Here is a 27,189-nt window from a genome sequence, read left to right on the forward strand (position 1 = left end):
CATATTTAATGTTTAGGTATCTTTTTGTTTGTTTTCCCTTTCTCGTTATACGTCAACTTCTTCTATTATTGAACACATCTGTTATTACACCTTTAATCACATTTTGTATTGAAGTCAAAATGTCTTTCCTTGAGTTTTGGGAAGAAACACAGGAAGCAACTGGGATACTGGGAAGTGGGGTCTTAATGCGATGTGAGATAGAGACTACCACTCCTCTGAGACTGCACCCTCAGCATAGTTTCTATTTGTGTACAGCTGCTATATGCAGATGTGTCTCGACTGTGATTGGATGACAACATTTGTGCTGCACTTTGGGGCGCAGCCTGTGTGTGTTGGTGTCTCAGATGTAACATCTGGTTCACTGACTCAAGAGGGATCAGGGGCAACAACTGCATTCATGGCAGAGAGTTGGTTATGTATGTCATGAATTCATGCCGACACCATTACACATCCAATCAATGCTGGAACATTGACAAAAAAAAGGTGATTTGGGCTCAGATTCCTATAACGTTCCTGTAAATACCCAAATAAAAGCTGATGAAAGATTCCACTGCAGTGTACCGTTAAATGTTGAATTAATTAGTTGCTATCGCAGCATCTGTGAATACGCCAGTTTCCGTCAGAGGGTTGGAAGGTGGATCATAGCGTCTCATTAAAGTGTAATTAGCTCCAACACAATCCCAGGATTTGTACATTTGTTCACACCGCGATCCAGGAATTAATTAAAAGTGTTCTTAATCCGGCTTTGTGCTTATGGTCCTGTTGTGCAACGTGTTGACTGCAGATGGCAGTTTCATAATTAGGTTCTGTAGGTTCTCATTGTGATTGTGAACTTCTGAAATACAACCTATGACCCAATATTTAATAGAGTGACTTATATGAAAAACTACATCTCTATGCTATCAGCATGCTGTACAAAAATGAAATAGTATTTTGACCACACAGAATACATATTAATGCCAGCCGGCTCCACAACAAACAGACCGGGGCTCCTCAGTGGCGTCACGTGTGGGTTACGAGAGATTAATGATGTTGTTGTTACACTCTGTTACATTAGTGACAGCTGTCGGTCGTAATGTTCTCCTGTGAGCGCCGCCATGACATATTTACCTATGCTGATATCAGCCTGACAGATATCGCCATCATTGAACATCCCAGTTTTGTTTTCTTTGTTCAATATGTTGTGGTAATTGATTACGACAGAGGGCACCTTGATGCCCCTTAAAGCGTTAAAGTGAAGGGAGGGTGCATGATGGACATACATATATGAAAATATTATCTATTATATTTACAAGAAGAATAAAACATGTCGTTAACAAGGGTGTATACAAAAGACATATATGGTATATATACAGTATATATGGAAACAACTGCACGAGATTTGTTCTAATTAAGGCAGAACAGCACGTGTTTTACAATTTCCACCTGCACCAGATGTGCATGCACTTCCTATTATGATCCCAAGGAATTAAAGTTGTGAGGCATAATTGTGGTATTTCACTAATCTTACTCTGGACCTTTTCCACTCAGGAAATTGTCTTAAAGCTCCAATTAAACAGCACTGAGTCCTTTTGTCCACTTAGAAATAGACACATAATTTCCGTATGAAGTCAATATGGCCAAAACGTCAGCAAAGAAAGAGCAACATTAGCAATAATCTGGAGTTGTTTTTCTCCACCTGACGATTGTCCAAAAAGCCGGTTGACTCTCTAAATATATATTCTGGTCTTCATTAAGTCCTTCAAACATAATAACTGTCTCTTCAGCTGCCAGATGCTCCACTGTGTTCATTAGCAAGTTGCTAACTGGACCTGTGCAGTGGGTTTATCAGCTGTGTGGATGAGCACAGCTTTAGTTCAATGACGGTCTGAATGAGAACAATAAAACAACAAAACAGGTACACTTAAATACAATTAGATAACATAGTATTGGTGTAATGTTTTATGTTATCAGTGACTTGTTTTCCTGCTTCACATTTGATACCCTTTTACTGACTGATGCTGAGCTTCATGGACCGACTGCAGTATGAAGGCACCACAGACTACACCCCTCACGTTCCCGGCATGCATTGTGGAGAGAGAGAGAGAGAGAGAGAGAGAGAGAGAGAGAGAGAGAGAGAGAGAGAGAGAGAGAGAGAGAGAGAGAGAGAGAGAGGGAGGGAGAGGGTGAGAGAGAGGGAGGGAGAGAGAGAGAGAGAGAGAGAGCGGGGGGGGGGGGGGGGGATTGTTTGGCAGGCTGAGGAGGACTGTGGACCTGAGCGCAGAAGAAGAAGAAGAAGCAGCAGCATCATCCTCAGAAGAAGAAGAAGATAAGGGTCATCATACGATACTTGCTCATCACAGACAACCGCTCAGGTAAATATATTTTGCGCATATTATTCCGACCATCCTTCAAACGTTTTATTTCCAACATTTGTTGGCCGGTGTGTGTGTGTGTGTGTGTGTGTGTGTCTCGCGCTGCGGGCTGTGCTTTTGGGAGAAATTAGCTGCTTCACACAACGAAGCTCATCTTTCTTGTATTCTTCTTTTCATTAGCCTATTATTCCTCGGATAAAATGGGGGACCCGTGAGCGCAGTGTGTTGCCGAGTCAGGTCGGCTCGAGTGGTCTGACGGCTCGGTGACTCTATAGTAGGTCTGTGCAGGGATTCCCTCAGCCATGTCTCTCCCCCGGTGAGCGGTTCATCAGGGGGGGGGGGGGGGTATCCATTTCATGACTGTGACCGTGGACTACTAAGGAGAGACGGGGGGGTTATAAAGTCTCCTCGCAGTGATCTTCGTCACACTAATAGACACTGAACGTCCCGCGTGGAGCCCGATGGAGTAAAGCCAACTGTAGCTACTGAAGCTGGTGTGTTTCTCTCAAACCTGCTTCGGCCGCTTGACCTCGCGACTTCACCCGTGTTTTACGAATTTGGCCAAAGTGACCGACCGATATTGACTATTTTATAAATATAAAAGAAAGTCTATGCCCACTTTGGTCACAATGTAAACGCAACTATAAGTAGCATCACCCCTTTTAATTCGACAAGTTGAACCCGTTAATGCAGTTGGTTATTTAACCCGTGTTTCTGTCCGCCTGCTCAATGTAGCTGAGTCTCCTTTCTGCCCTCCTTTGGTCTCTAGGGGACGACGTCTGCTTCTTTAGCGGCGTTATGGACATTAAATGCTCCATAATGTTCATCTGCTAGCTGCTGACTACAGTAACAATAGGCGTTATGGACATTAAATGCTCCATAATGTTCATCTGCTAGCTGCTGACTACAGTAACAATAGGCGTTATGGACATTAAATGCTCCATAATGTTCATCTGCTAGCTGCTGACTACAGTAACAATAGGCGTTATGGACATTAAATGCTCCATAATGTTCATCTGCTAGCTGCTGACTAAAGTAACAATAGGCGTTATGGACATTAAATGCTCCATAATGTTCATCTGCTAGCTGCTGACTAAAGTAACAATAGGCGTTATGGACATTAAATGCTCCATAATGTTCATCTGCTAGCTGCTGACTAAAGTAACAATAGGCGTTATGGACATTAAATGCTCCATAATGTTCATATGCTAGCTGCTGACTACAGTAACAATGGTGTAATTATGTGGTTTCATTAGCTTTCTGAGGACAAGCCCGCTAACGGTACCTTTAGCTAACCCTAATGGCTTTTGTTATTTACCGACACATATCTTTTTAGTTTAGTAGTTTTGCTAAATGCTCTCCCGTGTCAACCAGCTAATCACTAAGGTTTAAGAGGATAATGTTCGCATACTTGTGAGTTTTTTAGAGTTAAATAAATAAGTAAAAACGGAAGCTAACGAGCGCTGAGAGGGAAGCAAAACCTGTAAATCGAGCGCGGGAAGTCGGATCAATTATCTTCCCTAAAATGCCATGAGGGACTTCTTTCATTATACAAGTGGTTACAATATATTATATATTATATATATTTTACAAGAGGCGAGCACAATGGCCACTTAAAGACCCTTCAAACCTAGGGTTTTACCTATCTGAGTGAAGGGCTCCTACATGAACACACCAGTTACTACATTTTTGTTAATCAAGTCGAGAGATTACTGTTGAGCCATGTTAATTTCTCTATTTCTCTTCCAACTAGATTTAATGGGGGCAGGCTCAGTGAGAGGATGGCACATATTTCTGTTCACCAATTAAAATGTAGTATTATTTTAATCATAATCTAATGTTTGCAGGGTTATTTGCTTTTGTTGCCGGGCTGCTGTCAATCAACTCACAAACCACACCCAGTGCTTGTCTCTTAATAATAATAATAATAATAATAATAATGTCGATCTATCGCAGAGAAAAACTTCACTTTAAGATGCTGTGTTACAGAGCAGCTTGGCCTTTAGTATTGATGACAATGACGCAATACTGAAAAATAAACACAATGAAATATTAATCTATTTTCTCTCCAAACACATGACCTCAGGATGAAAGGCAGGTTAAAGCCATTAATGATCCCTTTTTTCCTGGTGACCTTTTTTTCCTTATCAGCTGGTCCGGTATGTCTCATGGGCACCAGTCCTCATGGAGAAAAGTGCCCAGTTTGTGATTGGAGGAGACTTTGATGTAGAAACAAGTTGTAGTAATGTGGGGGCTGATTTGTTGTGAATGGAGCTTTCGATCAATATGCTGCCGTTGTTGTTTATATGGAAATGATTCATCAGCAGCCTGTTAGTCATGTCTTTTGATATGAATGGGATGGGTGGTGCATTTTATTAAGTAGCTTTGTTTTAAAGTGCAATATTTTGTTGTTCAGTATCTCAACAATTTGTGTATGATTGCATGAAAATCCTAAAAATATATGTTTCCAGTGAAATATGTGGTTATTTCGCTCCGTCCCTCCCCATTGATGCTCTGCTCAAGCAATGAATATAGAAGGGGTCTTTCCCGAGCGGAGATAAGTTGTAGCTTTTAACCTGAATCTTTCTTGAGATTGTTTTGAGTGAACCTGTCTCATCTCTGGATTAGTCCAGCATGTATAGGGAGAAAAAAAAAAGGTGAGAGGTCAGTTCTATTTCCTGTCATTGTCTTTGTGTGGATATGTGGCATCTGCAGTGAGGTCATTGCGTGGTGACTCGGCAATGACTCCTCGCTTCACTAGCTCGTCGCTGCTGCTTTCGCAGACACTCTCGCAGACTGTTGTCACTGCAGTCGGCGAGGTTCACAGGATGACTTTCTCATTCCCACTGGGCATCTCTGCAGGTGCAAAAAGCAGCACGATTCTCAGATTCTCCAGTTTATTTTTTAATTACAAGTGAATCTATCTGTGATGAAGTGTTCTTGTCGAAATTATGTCCCCGTTTTCCTGTAATATCTTGTCTGGTTACACTTGAAAATGTAAAGTCTGTAAAAATAGAAGCAGTGTACTGAAAGTATTTCACAGCACTGAAATCAACAGCCTAACCCTAACAGTGTCTTCACAAGCTGGCATTTTACAAGTTTTGCAAAGGCTGATTAAAATAAGCAGCAGGCCTCCACACAACCTCCCACAAGATTTTAACACCATCTTCTCTGTAGACATCTTGCTACATCAGAGGCGGCAGCATTAAATATCGTGGCTTTAAATTCATGCCATTAATTAAGCTTAAGATATGCAGTCTATGGATGCTTCTTGCAGGTCATATTTGTGGAAAAACAGCATGCAAAAGATGCAGCAAAGGTTTATTTGTTTTAATGTAATCTGTCCCGTGCTCTTCTGACCATTGAGCAGTTGCGATGAGTTTATCAGCCTTAAATAGCTTCCCAACCTTAAAGAATTGAATTGAGCTGTGATTTAGTGATTCATTTTAGTGCATTGTGATACTCACACAATTGTGAGGACTGACTGAAAGGATTCTTTTCGGAGGAAACTGAATCTGTTTTTCAGATGTTGACTATTGGCACAAAATTGACATTTCTTTTCATGTTGGTGGTCTAGGAGTTTGTTCCAATACAAATTATTTGAAAGAAAGAAATAGAAATGTACACTTGTATTTATCCCCGTGGAGAAATTCTTTGCATTTGACCCATGCTTAGTTATTAAGGAGCAGTGGGCTGCAGTGAAGCGCCTGGGGAGCAACTCAAGGACACTTCAACATGCAACTATGGGGGAGCGAAGATCGAAGCGGGTACCTTGTGGTTACGGGACAACCACTCATCCCCATGAGCTACAGCCAACCCCCTTACTAAATATCAACTATTGAAATTGCTTCCAAAAAGGCAGTCGTATATTGGCTTATGTTTTATATCAAACTCTCACACACTCATAATCAACCTCATGCAATGGCATGCCTTAAATATACTGTAGTCAGAATGTATGCTTCACTCTTCTATTACAGGTTTGATTAGGGCTAGGCGATAATTCAATATGATAATTGATCCATCTTTATCTTTCAATAGAATCGTAATGTGATCAAAATCATATATCAAATACTAACACCAGCATGCTAAAATTCTCTCAATGTAATGCCATCATGTGGATGTTAAGCAGTATACCATTTTTACCATTTTAGTTTAGCGTGCTATGCTAACATTTGCTAATTATTTGAGGCTGACAGTTCTATGGATTTTAATTTGTAGCCAGTGTTCAGTTATAAACCAAAGCATTGGATAGTTATTTAAATTTGCTGAAGGCGCTATATAAAAAGTCTGCCAGTCACCAAAGTTATTACAATTCATCCTGAGGGGAACATGAATGTGCCACATTTTAGATGACCCAAATCAGTAGGTTTTCTCCCTCATTCATATTTAGAGAAATAAGCTTACCACCAGTCAATGATGAACTCAAAATCACAAACTGTAATCTGAAATGCTGTAAAGAAGTTTATACAAATAAGGAAAGACAGGACTTTTAACTGAAAACACAACTAATAAGCCCAACTAAGGCGAAAGCATTGGACGGAAACAAAAACATAATGATTTCATTATTCTCAGAGCCTGGAGCCAGGATTGAATTACGAAATACGTCAAGGAAATAAATTCAAAAGGGTCTGAAGAGAATAAGATTACATTTATTATATTTAGATATTTTTTAGATACAGTTTTCTTTAGAGATTTTGGACCAATTGAGATGCATATGTAAGTGCATAGAAAACTTCATAGAAAAACTGGCTTTCGAGATCCCTTCACTGACCAGCGCATTGGTCAAGGGGAAATGTTGGCCAGCTGGTGGCGCTAGAGGAAAGGAAAGAAAATCACCAATCTATAGGTAATATTTATGTCAAAGATATCAAGATATCTTGCTCTGGACATGTAAATGTAGTGGGGTGACTATGTGTCAGTGGTTAGCATGCCCGTCTTTCAATCAAGAGGTTGGCAGTTCAATCCCCGCCCTAGTCGATGTGTCCTTGAGCAAGACACTTAACCCTGCATTGCTCCCCGTAGCTGTGTCTGCGGTGTATAATGTAAAGTGTCTTTGAGTATCTTAAAAAGCACTATATAAATTAAATGGATTATTATTATTAAATGTTGGACATAGGAACAGACAGGTGGACGGACTGATGAACATTGATAAATACAAAAAATACGATATCCATGGCAACAGCGCTGACAAAAAACGGCAGGTGGTAATTGTCATTACCATCCATCTGGCAGCGAGTCCAACACGTTTATTTATAATCCCCCCCAGAATGCCTTGGGGCAGGTTAAAGCTATCTTCCATCACAGCACTTGGTCTCCCTGCTATCCCGAATCTATTTAATTTAATTCTCCTCACTTTGACTTGAGCCCAGCGACCCTCTGCTCAAACTGGTTACACTGCCAGCCCCCCCAGCTCAGACTGTCATGAATAATAAAAGCCTCGTTTGACAGCAGGGAGACACAGGAAGTTAACAAGTGTTGGACAATGACTGAAGATCTGGTTTGGTGTGAGGAGGGCTCTTGTAAACTTTATAAAATGTTTAACACATCGAAGTTAATAGTATTACATTGTATAAACACAATGTAAGATGAGAGAATTGGTGAGTAACATTTCTTTTTTTAGATTGATTGACAGTATTTTGTAGATTTATAATTTTAATAGTTTTGTTTATAGAACATTGAAAAATGCCCATCGCTATTTCCCAGACCCTAATTTGACAACAATCCCAATACAAAGATTTTTCTAAGAAATATTCACTTTCAGATGCTGGATTGGACCAATTTCTGGTACCTGAACATAAAAAATGACTTCCGAATGGTTGTCGATTCATTTTTTCCATAAATTGACAGATCGTCTCATCTCTAGTATCATCAGCATATGAAGGGATGCAGGTAACTCAAAAGAAGGAAAATTATATTAATGAAAGTTAGTGTTGGTTGCTAAATTATATTAAAGTTAAACATAAACCTGGAATACAACAAGCAGTGTTTACCATGAGCATTTTTGCCGCTAACCACCAATTAACCACACTTCCAAAAATAGATATACAGTGGGTACGGAAAGTATTCAGACCCCTTTAAGTGTTTCACTCTTTGTTTTATTGCAGCCATTTGCCATTCATTTCATTTCTCATTAATGTACACTCAGCACCCCATCTTGACAGAAAAAAACAGAAATGTAGACATTTTTGCAAATTTATTAAAAAAGAAAAACTGAAATATCACATGGTCATAAGTATTTTTTAATAAATTTGCTAACATTTTTTATTTTAGCAAATGGCTGCAATGAAACAAAGAGTAAAACATTTAAAGGGGTCTGAATACTTTCGGTACGGAAAGTATTCAGACCCCTTTAAATGTTTTACTCTTTGTTTCATTGCAGCCATTTGCCATTCATTTCATTTCTCATTAATGTACACTCAGCACCCCATCTTGACAGAAAAAAACAGAAATGTAGACATTTTTGCAAATTTATTAAAAAAGAAAAACTGAAATATCACATGGTCATAAGTATTTTTTAATAAATTTGCTAACATTTTTTATTTTAGCAAATGGCTGCAATGAAACAAAGAGTAAAACATTTAAAGGGGTCTGAATACTTTCCGTACCCACTGTACATAGTCCACATTATTATACAAGCTGTACAATTATTGAGGAGCTCATCTTTCATTCAAAAGCAACCCTCGAGTATGCTTCGTTAGGGCAATCGACATCTGGTTGGTTTGCATTTGAAAATGCGTATTATTACATAATTTGAACATGTGAGGTGGGAAACAGAAGAGTGAACGACGGCACTGCATGTCCTGAACACATTTGTCAACAATTCTAACAGGCTTTGGTGTATAACTTCACAGGACAGCCATCCGAATATGTGATAGATTCAGCAGATAATTAAATAATTGAGACCAGCAGGAAGGAACCGCCATCTCCCTTAAGCGGCGTCTTCGTCAATTACAAGATTTGTAAATCGAGAATAAGTAACGCACACTGCATACCAGCAGGGGTCCTCGAGTCTGGTGTGGCATCATCCTGCTCTTCCCCGTCATTATGGAGCGAAGCCTGTGATTACAGCCGAGCCACAGTCCTTTTTGCTATGAGAGGTTTAAGAACTCTTTGAATATTTCCTTTATACATGGCTTACTGCACCACTCATCAGCTCTCAGTGATGGCTTTCTTTCTGGCTGGAGCGCAGTCTGTAAATATTAAGCATCCGACATCATGTGACATAACCCCGTCCTTTTTATAGTTGGCACCGACAAGTGTTATTGAAATATCCCAAATACGTGGATAACCCACGGTGCTCTTTTTTGTCCTTTTTTTCTGTTTGTCAGCCTCTCAGTCTGAAAAAGCTCCTATCACACAATGCCACCAGGTCAGCCCCGTAACAGAGCATGGGGTTTCCTCCAAGAGAGGACACACTGCAGAGAGGACTAAGAGGCAAAGCATTTGAGGATTGAAGAGCGTCACTTGCCCTCAGGCAGAGAGAGAAAGCAGCTTATTGGGTGTTGAGAAAGCGGGGAATGTGCCAGTGGTGTAAAGATAGTGATTTTCAGCAGACGGCTCCTTTTCTGTCCAACAAGATCAAGTTGTTACAAAGAGGGCTGAGCTGGTAATCAGAGGCCCTGTGACTCTAATTGCCACTGCTTGCTGTTCGTCTTTATTCTGTCTGTTTTCTAGCAATCTTCTATAATTTGACTCGAGCCCTGCTAGTTTGCTCTGTGAGAGCCGCGTGGTGGTTGATGCATATGCATAATCCCCGGGGGGGGGAAGCCCCTTCACTCCGCTGTGGCACAGGCTGTTCAGCCCGGCTGCTGGAGGGCATTTCACATCTCCCATGTTGGTGTGACATCAAGCATCTTCTCCCCTGAAGAAAAACACTGAATACCCAAACTCAAGTTTGAATGGATTAGTCTAATTATATACTCTTTTATTATTGTAAACATGCCTTTTAAATTCCAAACAAACAATGAATTAACATTGAATAACACATGAATGACCCACATCATTGCACTGGGTTACATATTCAGTCAATACCATTAACGTGCTCGGTCAATGGTAACATACTCAGAGAGCACCACATGGGTTTTAATCTAGGGCTGATAATATCTTGATAATTTATTGTCGTTCAATGGAATTGTATTGTGATGAAATCATGTATCGACAATTCCTGATATACAGTTAATAACAAGCACAAAATAAAAAATCGAGAAAAATATAATTGTTTTGCCATAAAATAATCTCCTCAGTCGATATACTGTACTCTCTATACTTATACTATTATTTGTATTAACATATGAAATTACCTTTATTGTGAAAGCCGATTTTGGCCATATGGCCCACATATAACAGTAGTTAATTGTCAATATTTTTGGATTAGCAATTTAAAGTTAAAGAGTTAAATAACTTGATGTGATTTTTAAAGGCTCATTCATGGTGTCAAAACCTCAGATTGAGTTCCTTTTAGCTCTCTCGGGCATCTGGCAGCTCATTGTTTTGGTTTCATGCCCCGTAACTTTAATGTTTCCAGTTAGTGTTGCCGGTTAATGAGGAACTATATATACATGCTGAATGAAGAGTTAAAATAGACTTTCCCTCCTTTGGAAATCAGTGCAGTATTGTGACAAAAACACACAACATTATTACACTTCTGCTGCAACAGCAATGCTCAGCGGATATTCCTGCCTACAGATGCTCAGGCAGAAGCTTCAACTGTCGATCTGCGTGAAGACTTCCTGATGGTGATCCTCTGACACGTCAAGATGAAACGCTTGTCCTGTGCCTCCTGCTGAGGGATCGTTAGCCCCTCCTCCCACCTTAATTACCAAGAACACCGCTGCAAACACCGGGCACATCCGCCTGAGACGTGACGCCTCAATAAGAAAATGCGCTTTCATCCCATCCAAGATCCTCTTATGACGAAAGCGCCCTAGTTTTAATCAGGTTGAAGGGTTTCTTTTCCCCTCCGCTGGCACGCTTGCTTCTTTGCAGTTTGATAGCTAATCTGTTTGAATGTGTCTTCTCTGCCACGCTGTGTTACATAACCGATTTCTTTCTCCCATCGGGCTCTAACTTTGCATCGTCACCCCTGTGTCACTGAATTATTTGCCTGTGGTGTCTGTCCCACCTTGTGTGGGTAATTCAATCTTACGCAAATCAGGATGAGCAGATTTATAGCTGCATTTTAGTACACCTTTCCAAAATAACAGCTTTTGTTCGACATCTTCCCGAGCTCGACATTTGCTGATTACTGTGAACTTCAGAAAGCAGAAAAGCATTGCTTCTGAACTAAGTGTATGTGTGCGACAAACTCTAGTCCTGAGGGACACCCATGCGTACTGTAGCATGTCGAAGTGGGGGGTCGGGGGGCAAAACGTGTGTATGACACTGTACTTTTAATAACACTTCACCGATAATTTCTTCTCACCATCAGCTAATCTGCTCTGAGCGCCGTCACTCTTTCTCTCTGACGCTCGACCACACACAACATTACGGAATATGTAAATATCTGGATTGCACTTAAACCTCAGCGTGGACATTTTCTTCTGGTAGTAGGGCTTACTGCGAGGATCAAATCTACTCTACTCTCTTTCATAATGCGGAACAGGGGTGTAAAGTGTGTGTGTGTGTGTGGATTTAAAAAACATTTATCTGCACCGTAACTCCTGTTTATACTAAGTTACATAATGTGTTACAAAATGATGACCAATGTGTGTCAGAACTGACAAAAACAGTCACGCTTTAAATTGCGACCCCAAACGGTGCGATTAGTTTAGCTTTAAGGGCTTTTTTTTCCTTCACTAAAACAAGATGTTACAAATAATCAGATGTGAACAGCATTGTTAAACTGATTGTGAACAGATCCTTTGTCCCCTGTGCAGGATTTCAGGCATTCTTCCCCTAACTTCCTCTGGCCTGACGGACCCACCAGCCAATCACCATGAACTACCTCCGCCGGCGCCTGTCAGACAGCAGCTTTGTGGCCAACCTCCCCAACGGCTATATGATGGACCTGCAGAGGCCGACCCCTCAAGGCTCGTCCACTACCTCCACTTCCTCCACTTCCTCCACTTCCTCCACTTCCTCCCCCGCCTCCCCGGCCACAGAGAGGCGGCAGCCCCCGAGCATCCCGACCCCGGCTTCCAACCCAGCCCCAGGCTCCGGCTCAGGCTCCGCCGCAGGCACGGGCACGGGCTCGACTTCGGGCGCGGGGGGCTTCCTCAGCTCCTTCTCCAGCGTGGTGAAGAGTGCTCAGATGGCCCAGAACGTCGCTGCCGCTGCACACGCTAAGTCAGCAGCAACCGCAGCTGAAGGGGCCCCAACAGGAAGCAGTCAGCCACCTAAACCTGTCGTACGCAAGCCCAAGATCCTGCTGGTTATCGATGATCAGCACACAGACTGGTAAGTGGACGTTTTCATTGCCTGTGTGTGCGTTTTGTTAAACAAGAGAAATCATTCCTTTTTTTGCGGAATATTTACCTGATTAGTTTACAGATGACAGATAATAAACTGAACCCTATATTTCAGTTTTTTTATATCGCTATATATGTAATTTCTACTGCCACAGGAAGCAGAGTAGTATCTGAAAAATAGAAGATGGCAGCTCAACCTTTTGTTTTCAATAGGTTAGTATGTTTAAACTGATCAAGTGACGTCCTGTGTCCCGAGGCTTTCTTTACTCAACCTGTGTCGAATCTTTATTTCATGCATCATCAATATGTTGATTTTTTTTAACTAATTTAAAAGAAAGCAAGAAAGGGCATGTCCCAAAATGTCAAACTATTTTTGAGGGCACCTTATCAGTGTCAGTAAGATTTTTAGTCATCATCATCTGTTGGATATGAGGACAAATACATTTTTCACACTGTACTTTTGCTGAATCCAAAACATCCTTCTGGTTTCGAAAGAAGTGAGACATCTTATTGTTTATGATAGACTCGTAGTCCTTGGCTTTTGTAGGCTGACACCATGGCTGTCATAGTAACAAGAGGGAGGTGCTTTCCTCTGATAAAAATGAAATTGAGAAGAAATAGGTTTCAGCAACAACACATACATGCACGGTAAAGGCCAATGTTGGACATCTTTTGCTGCACACAGGAATTGATTTCCAGAGAGTCAAGACGTGCAGCAGCCCAGTATATCATGTTTGTCCTACTGAATCAATAAACCACTCTTCCATTTCATGAATTGTTATTCTGTCGGCTGACATTTGGTGGTAAATCAACCTCAGTGAATCTGTTCTTAGTTATTTTCAGCCCTTTGAAGTTATCTGCACAATTAGCCGTGAATCATTATGTAACGAAGCGTCTGTATCTGAGGCTTTGCTGGGCGATCACGCCGGGGTCTAAAAATTATCACTGCGTTAAAGCGCCGTGGCAAAAGCACGAGGATCGTTTTCAATATTCTGCACAGGCACTATGCCTCTTTTATTAATCCCGATGGCTGAAATCCCAAAAGGGATTACATCGCTGTGTTTCTGAAACCAGTCAACAGATGATCAACCAGGCTCATTAAGACTCTTGAGGGACCATCTTCACTCTTTAGAGAACAGCAGGGTTTTGTATTCACCTTAACAGCTACTTGTATAAAGAGAGAATAACAGAGGCTTTGAGATTTGTCGATTTCTTTGAAGGACTTATACGTGGTTGGTTGACACAGCAACACCTGTTTGATATCAAGCAATCCACTGCAGCGGCCCTGTAATACATCCTAAGTATTTCATGTTGAGTTTTTGTTGAGAAATGTGTTCATCATTTCTAAGGCCATAGTTTGTGGTAATGTATTGGATTGCATTGATTTCAGGTTGTGGCATCGACTGAGCCTTCTGCATAATATGTGGTTGGAGTTGTTTTTTCTTTATTTAACGTTCATGTATTTGTATTATTCCTTCTTGGTTGACAGCATGGTTGATTTGGGATAGTTCAGTTTGCCAGAAACAGTCGGGTAGTATGGATCAAGCTCCAAAAATGCTGGATCCTACGTTTCCCAAAATGCAACTGGATATGGTGTCTATCATTAGACCTCACCGCTCCGAAATATCTGCATCTCTGGCTTTCTGTTCAAAATGTCAATTCTCAAGATCGAGACGAGATGACTAAAGAATGTTGCTGATGTCATAAAAAATATAGAGCTTTTAAAATCAATATTAAATATTAATCAATATACAGTATGTTACAATTTTGTTTTGATTTGAAACTCTGTTCCTTTCCTGGCCACCAAGTGGCACTGTAGTTACATGTTCAGCTTGACAGAAATGCTTGTTCTTCTGTGTGGAAGTGAAGGGCTTAGGCCAGCAGATGGCGACGTGTGATAGCGTCAGAGATGTAATCACCAGCAGCTCTTCCCAGTCAAAGCAGCGTGCTGTACTAAAATACTCCACTTCACACTCGAATGGTTCTTATAGTAAGCCATCGACTCCAATTCAAGGTCTCCCATTGCTATTCTAAACCTTAGATCACATGTTTTAAACTATGAGGACCTCCTGGGGAGATGTGGAGCAGGTAGCAAGGGGAGGCAATAATACTGCATGAGGTGAAGAAGACAGGTGCATGCCAGTTTTCTAAAGACAATGGGTAGTCTCATGAGTTCTAACTCTGAACCGGTGATGATACACATATTTTTTATGTTACTTACACTTCCATTGTTGACTTTGGTGGAATCTGTACCCTCATATATTTCTGATATTTCACTGGGGTAAACAGTATGTGAATGTATTTGTGTCAACACAAAATGAAAGGGAATAGCTGGTCCACCTTAATGGTCAGTCCACCGTAAGTGAATCTGGGATGAAGTTGTTGCTTACTTCGGGGATAACCAGTAACCTATAAAAGAAAAGCGTTTCCCCACACCGTGTCTTTTGTTGCAGAGTAGCAGCTGGAGGTCAGCGGTCCACTCAGCTGTGTTATCACTAGCAGCCGCCTACCAGCTGGGGACCGGTTAAGAGTAGCGAGTGAGGAGTCAGTCCACGGCAGTATGAAACCACGGGTCACAAACTCATTAGAGGCTCGACTACGTGAAGAATTGGATTCCAGTGTCGGCTGTGTTGTCCTCGAATCGTGTGATCTATACATTTCCAAAGTCCAAAATGTATTGGAAAAAAATGGATGTAATATATATTATTCAGGTTCCTATTGTTTAAAACGGATGACCTGTGTGTTTTCTTGCCAGATGCGATCATGGGTCGCGTAAAAAAATGATCAGACGGTTCTCAGAGCGAAAAGAGCAGGCGAGAAAACAGACAAATGAGTTTTGGGATCGTTTCCATTCAGGATTGATGCGTCAAGTGATTGGCTCTTCATATCAGCCTTTATAAACCGATCAATCAATTTAGAAGCCTAATATATTGTTAATGGGGAATTTGGCATACATTTAATGATGCTAATAATAAGCCAACATGTAAACACATGTAGTGACACAGTCTTCTTAATGTTGCCACCTCAAAAGGTGCAGGTTGAGCATGAAGCAGCAGCTGTTGAAATCTCTGTGCTCAGTGATTATAGTTTCAACCACACGGGACAGATTTCTTATTTACTTCCCGGCCATGTAGGGATTCTTTTTTTAAGCCACCATATGCTACTCTTAGAGTCTTCTAAACAGTCAACAAAACGGTGTTATCTAGAAGAGAAACTGTGATAGACGGCTAAAGACAAGGTGCAACTTTACTCTGTTGTGTTGGCAAATGTCGACCAGATAAGTAATCACGATGAGCTGTAACACTCCGCCACTACTCACCATCCGAGGCGACCACACAGCTATAGCCTGCAAAAATGCGCCCTCATTATGTTTTATATCTATAATAATAATAATAAAAATCAACCTGGAATGGCAAAGAACAGAACTTTTCAAACTTCATATTCCGGTACCGTTCTCAGAGCTCCCCATCAGGGGCAACTATGGCTCAGAAGATAGCGCGTGTCGTCCCTTAATCAGAAGATCCCCCCCCCTTGCTGTCGAATAGTCCAAAAATGACCTCCTTGACCTTTGTGGAAAACGTCACGGGGGTCAAAAGAAGATGGAAAGGAGCATTCATGGGGAGTTAGGAAAAGACAATCGCGTTGTTTAGCAAATCCGACTCCACTTAAACTAAGTATTTTCCCCACCAGGTGCTGATGAAAAGTTCTGAGCTTAATGTGATTGGTCCAAAATTAACGTTTTATTTATCTCTGTGCAATATATCACAATTTGTCGTGAGCCAACAGTATACTGACTTTAGTATCACTTGGTATCTCTGTGCCTTCAACGATGGAGGTGCCGTGTGGAACAATGTGATAAATGGCGTGTGGCGTGTGACAGGAAGCGCCCAGCGTCACTACGGTAACGTTACCAATCCCACGTGTCAGTGACAAAAGGAGGTGGCCTCAGACAGAAGAGGTGTGAAGGTTCTGCCTCCATAAACAAGGCCGATGATGCACTGATTGTATAGTTGTACAACGATACCCATTAATGATGGCATATCACGCTCATCTCCAGGTTCATACTTTGGGTTTCTACCAGATCATGTTTACATTCTTTAATCTTCAACAAACACTTAATTTCTCTCATACCGTGTGTCTGAATATAACTGTATTCAGCCTCTGTAACGCTCCGCTTTAGCACGTTTTAACAGAAACTACATGCTGACGACTTTCTGAATGCAGGCTGTGTGTATTTCTCCATGGATGGAGCTTCGATACTTTTACAGTATTTATATAGCACATGCTTTATAATCAAGAAGACATGAAAAGCTCCCTTTTTTACAATATGGGTTCTGTTCATATACCAAGTGTATATTGTGTGACGCCACTGTATCTGCAGATACTCAGCTCTATCATCATAGCCGACACCATGAACATTCATCGAACGTTATGACTAAAATGCGGATGACTCGTAGACACAGTGAAGGGTGTCTGTCCCTCTGCTGCTCCCCGTCTTGGGGTTTGAATTTCCTCCTGGGCATTCCTGCGGAGAGCCGGAGGTCTCTAAGGAAACGCTGCTCCGTCCTGACAGGCTTGGCCTCCAATAATGACTGATACACAATAGTCTCTCTCTCTCTCTGACATGTGAAACGTTTTCCCGTCAAAGCCGTCAGTCTATCTGCGCTCTGTTCTGAATGATAGAAGCGTCTGATTCAGGCCCTCTGGCAACGTGTGTTTCGTTGTTCATGTACGAAGGAGAGTACTATGTGACCCTCTGGTTGCCCTGAGCCATTTGAAGACGGTTTCATTTATTGTCTGAGGAAGCCCACACGCTGTTGAACATCTCACCAGCGAAAAGAAGCAGAACATCTTTTTTCGTGGCGTTTGTTAATCTATGCTATACTGTACCTCACCAACAGGGCGAAAGTTCACAAACTGCAACGTGCAAACACCTACAGTTCAACACGAGAAAGTATATCAGAACTACTTTCAAGGTAAAGGCAGTACTTAATGACCCTCTGAACTCCACGCAGATGTTACTAACTATGGCCTTGTTTGTCTTGGTAGTTTACAATTCCTGCACCTCAATGGAAACGGCACAATTACGGCTAGAAGTAGAGTAAACTCAAACATGTATTGTGCATTATAACACACTTCAGCAACTTTGACAAAAAGATGAAACAGTGGTAGTGGGGTTTTTTTTCAGCATTTACAAAACAGCTAATGATCCAGTTAATATCTCTCTAAATAAAGCTCCTAACATTCTGCTACAGGTGTTTGATTCTTAATGAAATATATGCTGATTGTCCTAATGAGTTCTAAGTTAAAGTGGCTGCTTTCAGCCCACTATACACTTCCTGCTCAGCACCTTCTCAGCACACAGACTGAGACTAGTTGGTGAACATATTGCATGTGTTTGCAGCTAAAGAGCCAGATATTTATATTTCCCTGAGACATTCTTTAGGTGGACACAAACCAGTCATGCTCAGGCCCAGTTTTCTTTTTATGCCGTGGTTTAAGCTTGGGTTTTCTTTTCTCTGTTGTTCTTGAACTACAGATTCAAATCCTGCTGAGGAAAAGTCTCTTTCACTGGCTCACTAAGTGTGCTCCATGCTGGTGTCCGGCATGGCGATGCATCCCGTGCAATCAGTTCCAGGCATTCAAAAGACGTATGAAAACAATCCTGTCGGCTGATTATGCTTGATAATATTAGCTGATTTAGAGGATGAATGTCATTTTCATTTCTTATTTCTCCATCCCGCATTTAGTTTTCTTCTTTTTTTACCCGTTACACAACTAATTTGCGGAAAACCTGGTGGGAACACGACTCGAGACAAATGAGGGACCGTGTTGCTCCGTGACTGCTGGATGTGTCGACGGGCAACCTGCTAACCAGTGCACCACGTTCAATCAAAACCCAGAACGTTTGGTCAAAGTTCAGAGGGGGAAAAAACACAAATAAATTGCATGTGAAGACTTGAGATCTCTCATCAGGCAGAGGGGAAAGTTGTATGGAAAGCCACACAATCCAGCTCTACAAGGTGATTATGTCGGTGTTGTGTTTGCTTCCCCCAAGTGGCCAAAAAACACCAACTTATTCACAGTTTAATGCCTGTACTGGTAATAACTACACTGCTATTCCTGTTATGATGAAACTATTGATGTATGTTTACTGTTACTGGGAACCCTGCGTCCTTCATAGGAGAAAACGAGGGAAACAACGCATTGGGAATTTAATCTTCAAATACAAAATATGTATCCAGCAGGGAAAATCTACTTTTATACACAAAATAGTATTAGCACAACATCAAGCTTAGCATAGTAGATACAAATAGAAGCAAAGATAACTGTAAAAAAAAACAACAACCCTGAAGGGCCATCTGGTTTTGGCAACATACATGACTCATAAGCTTCCTATTAGTGGGACACAAGAAGGAACATATATACTCGTGGTAAAAAAGGAATTCAGCTCCACGGTGTTTATATAGCGGGTGTGTGACCGACTGGGAGAAGGAAAGCCCAGACCTCTTTGCGGAGCCGAATGTTTACATTTGGACACACGTAAAGCCCGACGGCATATAAATTAAACTGATCGCTCGGTTGTGACGACATGTTTTTGCTATGCCTTGAGACGCATAGCAGTCATTTTTAGCCAGGGAGCCGGGCGTCCTGGCTCACGCTCTGTAGGGGTGGTGGTCCAGAGCGACGGGGGGGGCTTTACCTGTCTAGTATGTAGGTCAGTCAAGCTGAAGATTCACGGCGTCCAAAATTACAGAGAATGAGACAGTGAGAGACCCAAAACAGCTGGGAGACGTTGAGAACAAGACCCCCCCACCCCCCCGGTGGCTGTAACGACCGTTAATGGGCTTAAAAGGACGGCCGGGGGGGGGCACAGAGAGAGGACAAGCGGAGGGGGTCTAAGGAGGATTGCTTGTGCTGCGCAAGGGGAAAAGGGGTTTTGGTGCGAGCGGGCCGAGTGGCGCTCCAAATCCCAAACAGAAGGACCTCGAGCATGTAGTCCAGATCCTCAGCAACACAACGCTGAGCCCGACAGAGCATTGGGACACAGCATGGCTATGAACTATAACATATCCAAAGGTATCCACAATGCAGAACTTAAGAAGGCCCTCTGTTTTACAGTATTTATGTCAATGTCAACATTACATGGAAGTCATGTAAGAGCGAGTAAATACGTTTCGAAGTGTTTCTCCATATTTTCCCATAAACCCTGTTGCTTTGGCTCAATAAAGGCTTATAATGATATCAGATATGGTCCAATACTGACTAACAGCTGGCTCGAGTATCAGTAATTCCTATATGGTATTGATGCCATTATGTTTTAATAAATAAAAAATCAGTACACTTCTATCTTTGTACTAATTGGTTACATTTTCAGGCCTGATGATACAATAATGATCCCAGTCACTTCCACTCATTGAGACATGCAGCTTATTTAATATACACTGGTATCGGATCGATACTCGGTATCGGTCCTGAAGTGCATCTCGACTCCTTTCTTTACTAATTTGTCATTGCAAGCTCTGAAAGCTTCCTCTCAGTTTTCACCGTTAGAACATCACGCTGTTTTGGATTTGTTCCGTAAAGCAGCGGTTCCCGATTCCCCAAAATCAGATTTGTCACAAAAAAAAAAAGAAGCTAATTTCACAACTTCATCCATGAAGTTATGACCAGAATCTCAGGATAGTTTCTTCGTCACTCTCACAACAACAAACAAAGATACAGATTTTGAAAGACTCACAGGAAAAAGTCTGGAGTGCGGCTGAAGTTACAGTAACTGGAATCGGATTGGTTTTGACTCAACCCTGATGGGATGACATGCTGGCAAAACTCCCAACAAACAAGTTTAATTGTGCAGCGTGCACTTCAATGGACCAAATGTAAAAACGTCAACTTTCCACTGGGGTTTTCCTGTATATAGCTTTACAGCGCAGTGACTCCTCATATGTCCCTTGGTCAATCTAAACACTGCGGGTCTGATGGTCAGGGCGATAATCCTGCCAGTAACTGGAAGTTCTGTGCTGGACGATTCCTGTGTTCCTTGCATGCGACTGTGAGATGGCCCCGTTTGAGCCGTGTGAGTGCTCGGTGTATCTACAATGGACAGCCACAGCAATATGTAATTCAATGTAGCAACCAAAAAGCAAAAGGAAATCCCACACACAGGAATCATCGGTAATTTCTCTCTATTAACTTGCACTTATTTCATTTCATGAGTTACTCTTTTGCCAAGAGATTCTGTTTACCCGAAGCCCCGCAAGGTCAGATTCTGTAATTATGGAAAATGTGAGTCATTATTTTGCCCGCTCACAACGTATTTTGGAAGGTCTGTTGAGATTTCATCTCTCATTCAATCAAATAAACAAAAGGTATTTTAAGGTTGTTTTGACCGTGAAGGAGTTCTTGGAGTGTGCACACGCACACACGCACACGCACACACACACCCACACACACACACACACGGTGGGTTAGGGGAGGGATCCACATGTTGAAGTAAACATATCTTAATCGCTGCAATAGGGCCATTTTATACAGTTTGATTGGTCCATTGTAGTTTGTCATATCTGCAGATTATCAATAAAATTGGGTTTGTTGGAAAATTGGTCTCAGACAATGTGGAATCTGTCATTTCTTTAGTCAGTTCCTTGACAGTTTGTCCTCTGTTTTTCTGCAGGGCGAAGTATTTTCGAGGGAAGAAACTGAACGGAGAGTATGAGATCCGGGTGGAGCAGGTACGGTACATTTAACGTAAATTCACTATTTAGATATTCAATTCAAACATTTAAACATGAAATGAACTTGTGGAGGACCTTCTGTTTGTAACCAATCCAGGCTACATGACACATTTAAATGATGCAATTGGCTGATTTACACCTTTAATGAGATGCAAGTGAGCAATATGAACAATAATGTCTGTTTCTTTCACTCAGTGCATTATCACTCATGTCTTTTTTTATTTCTTTTCACAATCCAGCTATAAAGCAAGGACTATGTCTGTCTGTGTGTCCTTTGTATATCTTGAGAGCCGCTCAGCCGATTCACTTCACACTTGAGTGTTTTGCTAGGGACCCCATAGAGTGCTTTGTCGTATTTGGTGCAATTTGGACAATCGCAACGAGTGTTGTGTCAAAATTGGCCACTATGTCTTTTCATGTCTTACAAGGTACTTGAAATATGGTTATCCATTTAAGCTTTGTCTTTTAAAAGAAAAGTTTGACATTTCGGGAAATATGCTTATCAAGTTGGATGAGAATATCGATAGCTCTTGCGTGTCTGTGGGAGTTATTAGCCAGGGGTTGATTAACTTAGCTTAGCATTGCATAGTGTGAAGAATGGAAATACAAGGGGGAAACAGCTATACCCAAAGCATTCTAATCTAGCACCTTCAAAGCACACTAATTGTCACGTTATGTCTCGGACTGAAGACTAAAAAGAAACAAGTCTTCATGCTAAGGCTAGGCTTAGCCAATCCCTCCAGAGAGAAACGTATCACTCTTCTTAAGCAAAGAAGCATGTTTCCCCAAACGTTGAACCATTCCTATAAAGTAGCCTCAACACAGTGTCAATATTACATATGGTATGCACAGAAATATGCGTCTAGACGTGCAGTATTTACAGTGTGCACATAACATCTAATTTACCTCAAATAGCTGAAACGGTTATACATCTGCAAGCCATTGTTGCGCCGGGAGTCGTCTTTGAAACGGAGTGGTGTTTTTTTTTATTTTACGAGGGAAGGAAAAAAAGAGGACCACAAAAAGCTGGACCGGTGATTTTATAGCCCGTTTGCTCAACTCTCTACTGTTGTGGTCACGTCCTCTTATTGGAGCGGCAGTGGGTTGGAATAAGAGGCGAGATTTTTCTATGAAATGTACATTTAAACAATATATATTTTGCTTTCCCAATAAGAATGTGGCGGAGTTAATTAGGCCACTTACGTTAATACCCAAATCTCACCCATGGCTCCCACTGTGACCTACTTAGATCTTTTTGGACCCTGCACTCTTTCCCAGAAGCCCCTCCGCATTGACGATAACAAGTCGCCCACTAATTGCCTTCAGCAGCCAGACTCTTCATAGGCTGTTTGTGCACCTCGCTGAGAGCCTCAGGACGATGGAAACACAATCTCTGTGTGAAAAGTTGGCGACATGCTGAGATGAACCCTTTCAGGGGATGACAATAAAAGCAGAGAGCCCTCTCCCTTTTCTCTAATCACACTTCTCTCTACCCAGCAAACAGTTTGACATTAAATAGACTTAAAAAATAAATAAATGTAATGCCACAAACCAACAGCAAGGTTAAAGTAATAATAAGTTGTTCACAGCTGCTACCTGAATTTATAGTAAGTACTTTTCTAATTTGAGCTCTAAAGGCGGTTTTAATAAAACAAAAAACAAAATACAACAAAACCAAAATAAAATGATATCTCGGATGGAAAATGAAACCCAATGTATGCCAACTGTCATCTGTCATGTTCATGCTTGGGAGCGCTGCAAAGCAAAGCAGCGCTCCCAAACCCCAAACCAACATAACTCTCCTCTGGCTTACTTTGCTGCCATATAAGGTGCAATCTTCAGAGTCCGGCACAGGCTGCAGTGCGGAGGCGTGAAAGAAGCGACTTTGATTCCCCGATGTAACGTCTCTCATTAAGGAGGCCCTTCCACCTGTACCTTCCCCAGCCGCTGCCCCGCAGCAAGTCGTTGTTGTGCATCGTTCCCTCTCATTTACATGGCCCACTTTGAAGTTACTTTTAGCAGACCGGGTAACTCTTTTTTTGTTGTAATCCTCTGAACAGATGCTCTTGGGAGCGCTGGTGGTGTTGCTTTCAACTGACTAATAAAAACAGACTACAAGCCACCGCCTTTTTGGCAAAATGATGAAATAAGTTCAGTAGTACTTCTTGATGGTCTGAGGGACGGAAGTCCAAATGAAAACCACAGCCGGAGACCAGGGGGACTCGGTGACATGTAACTTGTGTGTCAAATACAAAAAGGTCTCTATTACTCTCTACCTGACCAGAGTTGGGAGTTGTACACAAACTTCTTTCACTCGGTCAGTTAATCCTGTGTGGGTTACAAGGAGAGTTAATGTGCAGATACATCAGGTCAGTGCTCTTATATAATGAGCCTGTGAAATAAATAAATACATCCTCTGATATGTACCTCTTCTTTGTGATGATGAATTTGTGCACACAGCTACTGTCAGCATAATAAATAGTCATGCTAAATATAGCCTAAATTGATATGATCAGAAAGATGAAAGATAGAATGTAAATGTGACTGTCACAAGCGACTATTATGGGCTAAAACACCAGATTTTTTAAAAACATACTCTTAACAGTAGCACACGTGGAAAGGGTTGAAAAGCAAGTGACTTGGAAAGTCAAAGTAGGCTAACGTTAGCCACCATAAGCTACTGGTCGTGCCAGACCGAGTAAGATCACAGCAAGAAAGCCGCTGAGTTCATTGAACTAAGCAAAGGGGCATTCTATTGTTTTCACGGGTTCATTGTAAGAGGAAAAGCGTGTTTACCCTTTTCAAAAGTCATGTAGTCTCCCTGGAAACGTTGACCCCAGCTTGACCAACGTGTTATTTTCTACATAGACGCATCGGAAGATTAATCTCGCAGTAGATTGTTTGAGATTAGTTATTTGCACCCATGAGCTCGCCACTTCACACTTGGACCCAGAACATACTCGCCAACCTTGTGACCTCAACATGTATTTAATCGCCAGCAAAGAACACCAAATAATTTGTCCCCTCTGGGATGAACTTCATTGATTTTTGATAATTCATTATTTGTTTGTCCCTACTTGAGTATTTCTTTGTCTTAGTACTCTCCGTCTCTCACTCCACCGAAGGCCGTCTCAGACACGGACCCATCATTTACGATTGGCTTATGCAGCTGTGCGACGATGTTGTGCGCTGAGCTCAGCAGCTCAAACTGCGTTGTGAGGTGAGAAAGGCTCTCCTCCGCGCCACATGCATGCCAGGAACAGACACTTGGTGTATCTGTGTTGTTGTCCAGGTGGAAGCAGTAGACCTTCAGAGTTGTAGGATATGCTGAAAGTCCACAAGTGTGACCCAGAGATGTCAGAATAAGGATTCAGAGGTCTTTTCAGTTTTGGGGATTACGGTATAAATGCAATGAGAGTAGAACCAACATTGAACGGTTTCCTTTGGTCATCTGACTCGTTCAAAATGTCATGGTGCTCTGTTGATACGCTCGTTCTATTTCCATGGGGATTATGACGCCCTTCAGGTATCTTAGTTGTGGGTAGCGTGGACCTATGGAGCTGACAATCTTTCCCCCTGATACTTTGGATGGCATGACAGTCCATTGTGAACAAATGTCAGAGCGAACGTTCCCCCAGCGACGATCGGAGCTGATCGCGAACACGATGACACCCAGCCAAAGACACGATGACACCCAGCCAAAGACATGATGACACCCAGCCAAAGCCTGCCAAACAAACTGACTGTCTGCTACCAGCAATCCCTGCAAAGTCATAAACACTGCAATGTACACAATTAGGCAGTTCAATTTGAATGGGGGTCTGTTGTTTGTGAACGAAGAAGAGGCGGTTCTTCAGGGGCTGCCGGACCATGTGTGGGTTGGGTCGGGCAGGGCAACATCTGCTCGGCAGGCATATGACCTCAGCGCTGTCCACGCTCTTTTCTGCTACAGTCATGGCAGCTCACAGGCAGTTTGTTATCCGCACGTTATTATGTCGGCTGGTATTTGCACATGACATCGGGCATCTGGGCAGAACTTTCTCAAGGCGAATGATACGCTTCGGTCCTTGCTGCAGACGCTTGACTGGTCCAGCTGCTGCATTAAGCATCTGTCCTGGATTTCTACATTTAGTGCCTCAATGAATTATTTCACTGTTGTACAAGGTGGTAGTGATTATAGGCAAATACTTCCCCCCATGGTGCACATGAATGGTCCACTGTACTTCAGGCCTCTCAATTGCACCAGTATGGGATTCAACTGAGCTTATCAAGAGTTCTTCTATAAAAAATAAAATAAATCAGAGGTAGTCAACAAAAACGTCGCAGCTCAAATAACCACCGTCTGTTCTCTCTTTACGTTTGTACACAAGACTGAATAGCTTTATGTTGTGTAACTCTCGTGTGTCAAATCGTAACTTAAGCATTCGTTGCTGTCTATTCAAAGTTGCTGTTCATACAGGTCTGGGTTGGTCAATGTTTTCCCCATTGAAACTAAAGAGGCATTAAAAGAAGCACATTGTGTCACGGAAAAACATCTATTCTTGGATAAAAGGAAACTACAATAAGAGGCTCCATCTGGGCTCCAACCATTTTATCAACTGCCTTTCCACTTTGGTCTTCCACTCGGGACCAAAAATACCAAAAGGACAACTATATTAGTGGAACAAGGTCAGTGTTAATAGGAGCATCGTAGGCAAAATGAAAGCAGTTATGGGAACATCTATTTTCTTATTTTACATTCATGGGCTCCTCATAATACCTCCCACTGTGATTAGATGTCCTCTTTTTTGTAATCACAATAGAGTATATACGTTATTATCTCAGTATTCAATATTTATTGTGTATCTTTGATATTTTAGCATAACATATCGATGCTGGTATATTTCCATCTAATCTTCACACTTTTATGATCTCGCCTCCCAGAAAACGTTGCAGAATGTAGGTGAAGTGCAGCTTGACCCGTCCTTCCAAAAGGACAAAGGACAAAAGATCCTGTCTTCAATTTGAGACCTGACCAAAACAAGGCACCATAACACCTGAACCTCAGTGACACATGTTGGTCCAACTCTAAAAATACTCTCAATGGTTCCAGGGGAGCTGCTGTCAAGCGGTGTTTACTGTACTGTCCACAGGTTCACGTGGCTTGGCAGTCGGGGCAGATTGCACGCAGCACTGCAGGAACAAATGAGCCAAGCCGGTGCCAACCAGCTTTGGTTCCAAGGCGGAAACTTCATTATTTCTGATGGCCGTTAGGGGGCGACTCCTGCAGTTGCTATAGAAGTCTATGAGAAAAGTGACTCTACTTCTCTCTTGATTTATTCCCTCAGTAAACATTGTAAACATGAGTTGATGGTCTCAATCTCTAGTTTAAAATCTTCTTCAGCACAGCATGATGTTCATTTAGTAAACGATGGTCCATTTACAGTCAAATAGACTTAATATTAAAAGGTCTCAGAGTTGTCCTCGTTTTTGTTGACCAACTTTCCCTGTGTTTTTAGTTCATGAAAGTTGACTGTAACATTTTGCCTAAAAACATCTCAGGGTTCAGTTGCAATTCAAATTGATTAAAGTAAACAGTAATCCAGTGGCCCGTGTCAGCTTCTCCTTGGTAGAACAAGCATTTTTAGTTTGTATCGGTTACTGTAAATTAACAAATTATCAGTGCGCAGCGGGAGCAGCTATTGCTGGCAAATA

The 27,189-nt window shown here is 41.8% G+C and overlaps 1 protein-coding gene across 1 annotated transcript in view; it reads left to right on the forward strand.

Annotated features, from left to right (window-relative positions):
* Positions 1–2,246: 2,246 nt before the first annotated feature.
* LOC117726100 (synapsin-3-like) overlaps positions 2,247–27,189 on the forward strand; it is an 87,555-nt gene continuing 62,612 nt past the window's right edge. Inside the window, exons 1-3 of the mRNA XM_034526176.1 lie at positions 2,247–2,354; positions 12,230–12,749; positions 21,435–21,492. Of these exons, the coding sequence (XP_034382067.1) occupies positions 12,289–12,749; positions 21,435–21,492 (519 nt within the window). The 5' untranslated portion in view covers positions 2,247–2,354; positions 12,230–12,288. The remainder of the gene's footprint in view (positions 2,355–12,229; positions 12,750–21,434; positions 21,493–27,189) is intronic.

This window comes from Cyclopterus lumpus, chromosome 23 (genome assembly GCF_009769545.1).
Source record: "Cyclopterus lumpus isolate fCycLum1 chromosome 23, fCycLum1.pri, whole genome shotgun sequence".
In the NCBI taxonomy this organism is placed as follows: Eukaryota; Metazoa; Chordata; class Actinopteri; order Perciformes; family Cyclopteridae; genus Cyclopterus; species Cyclopterus lumpus.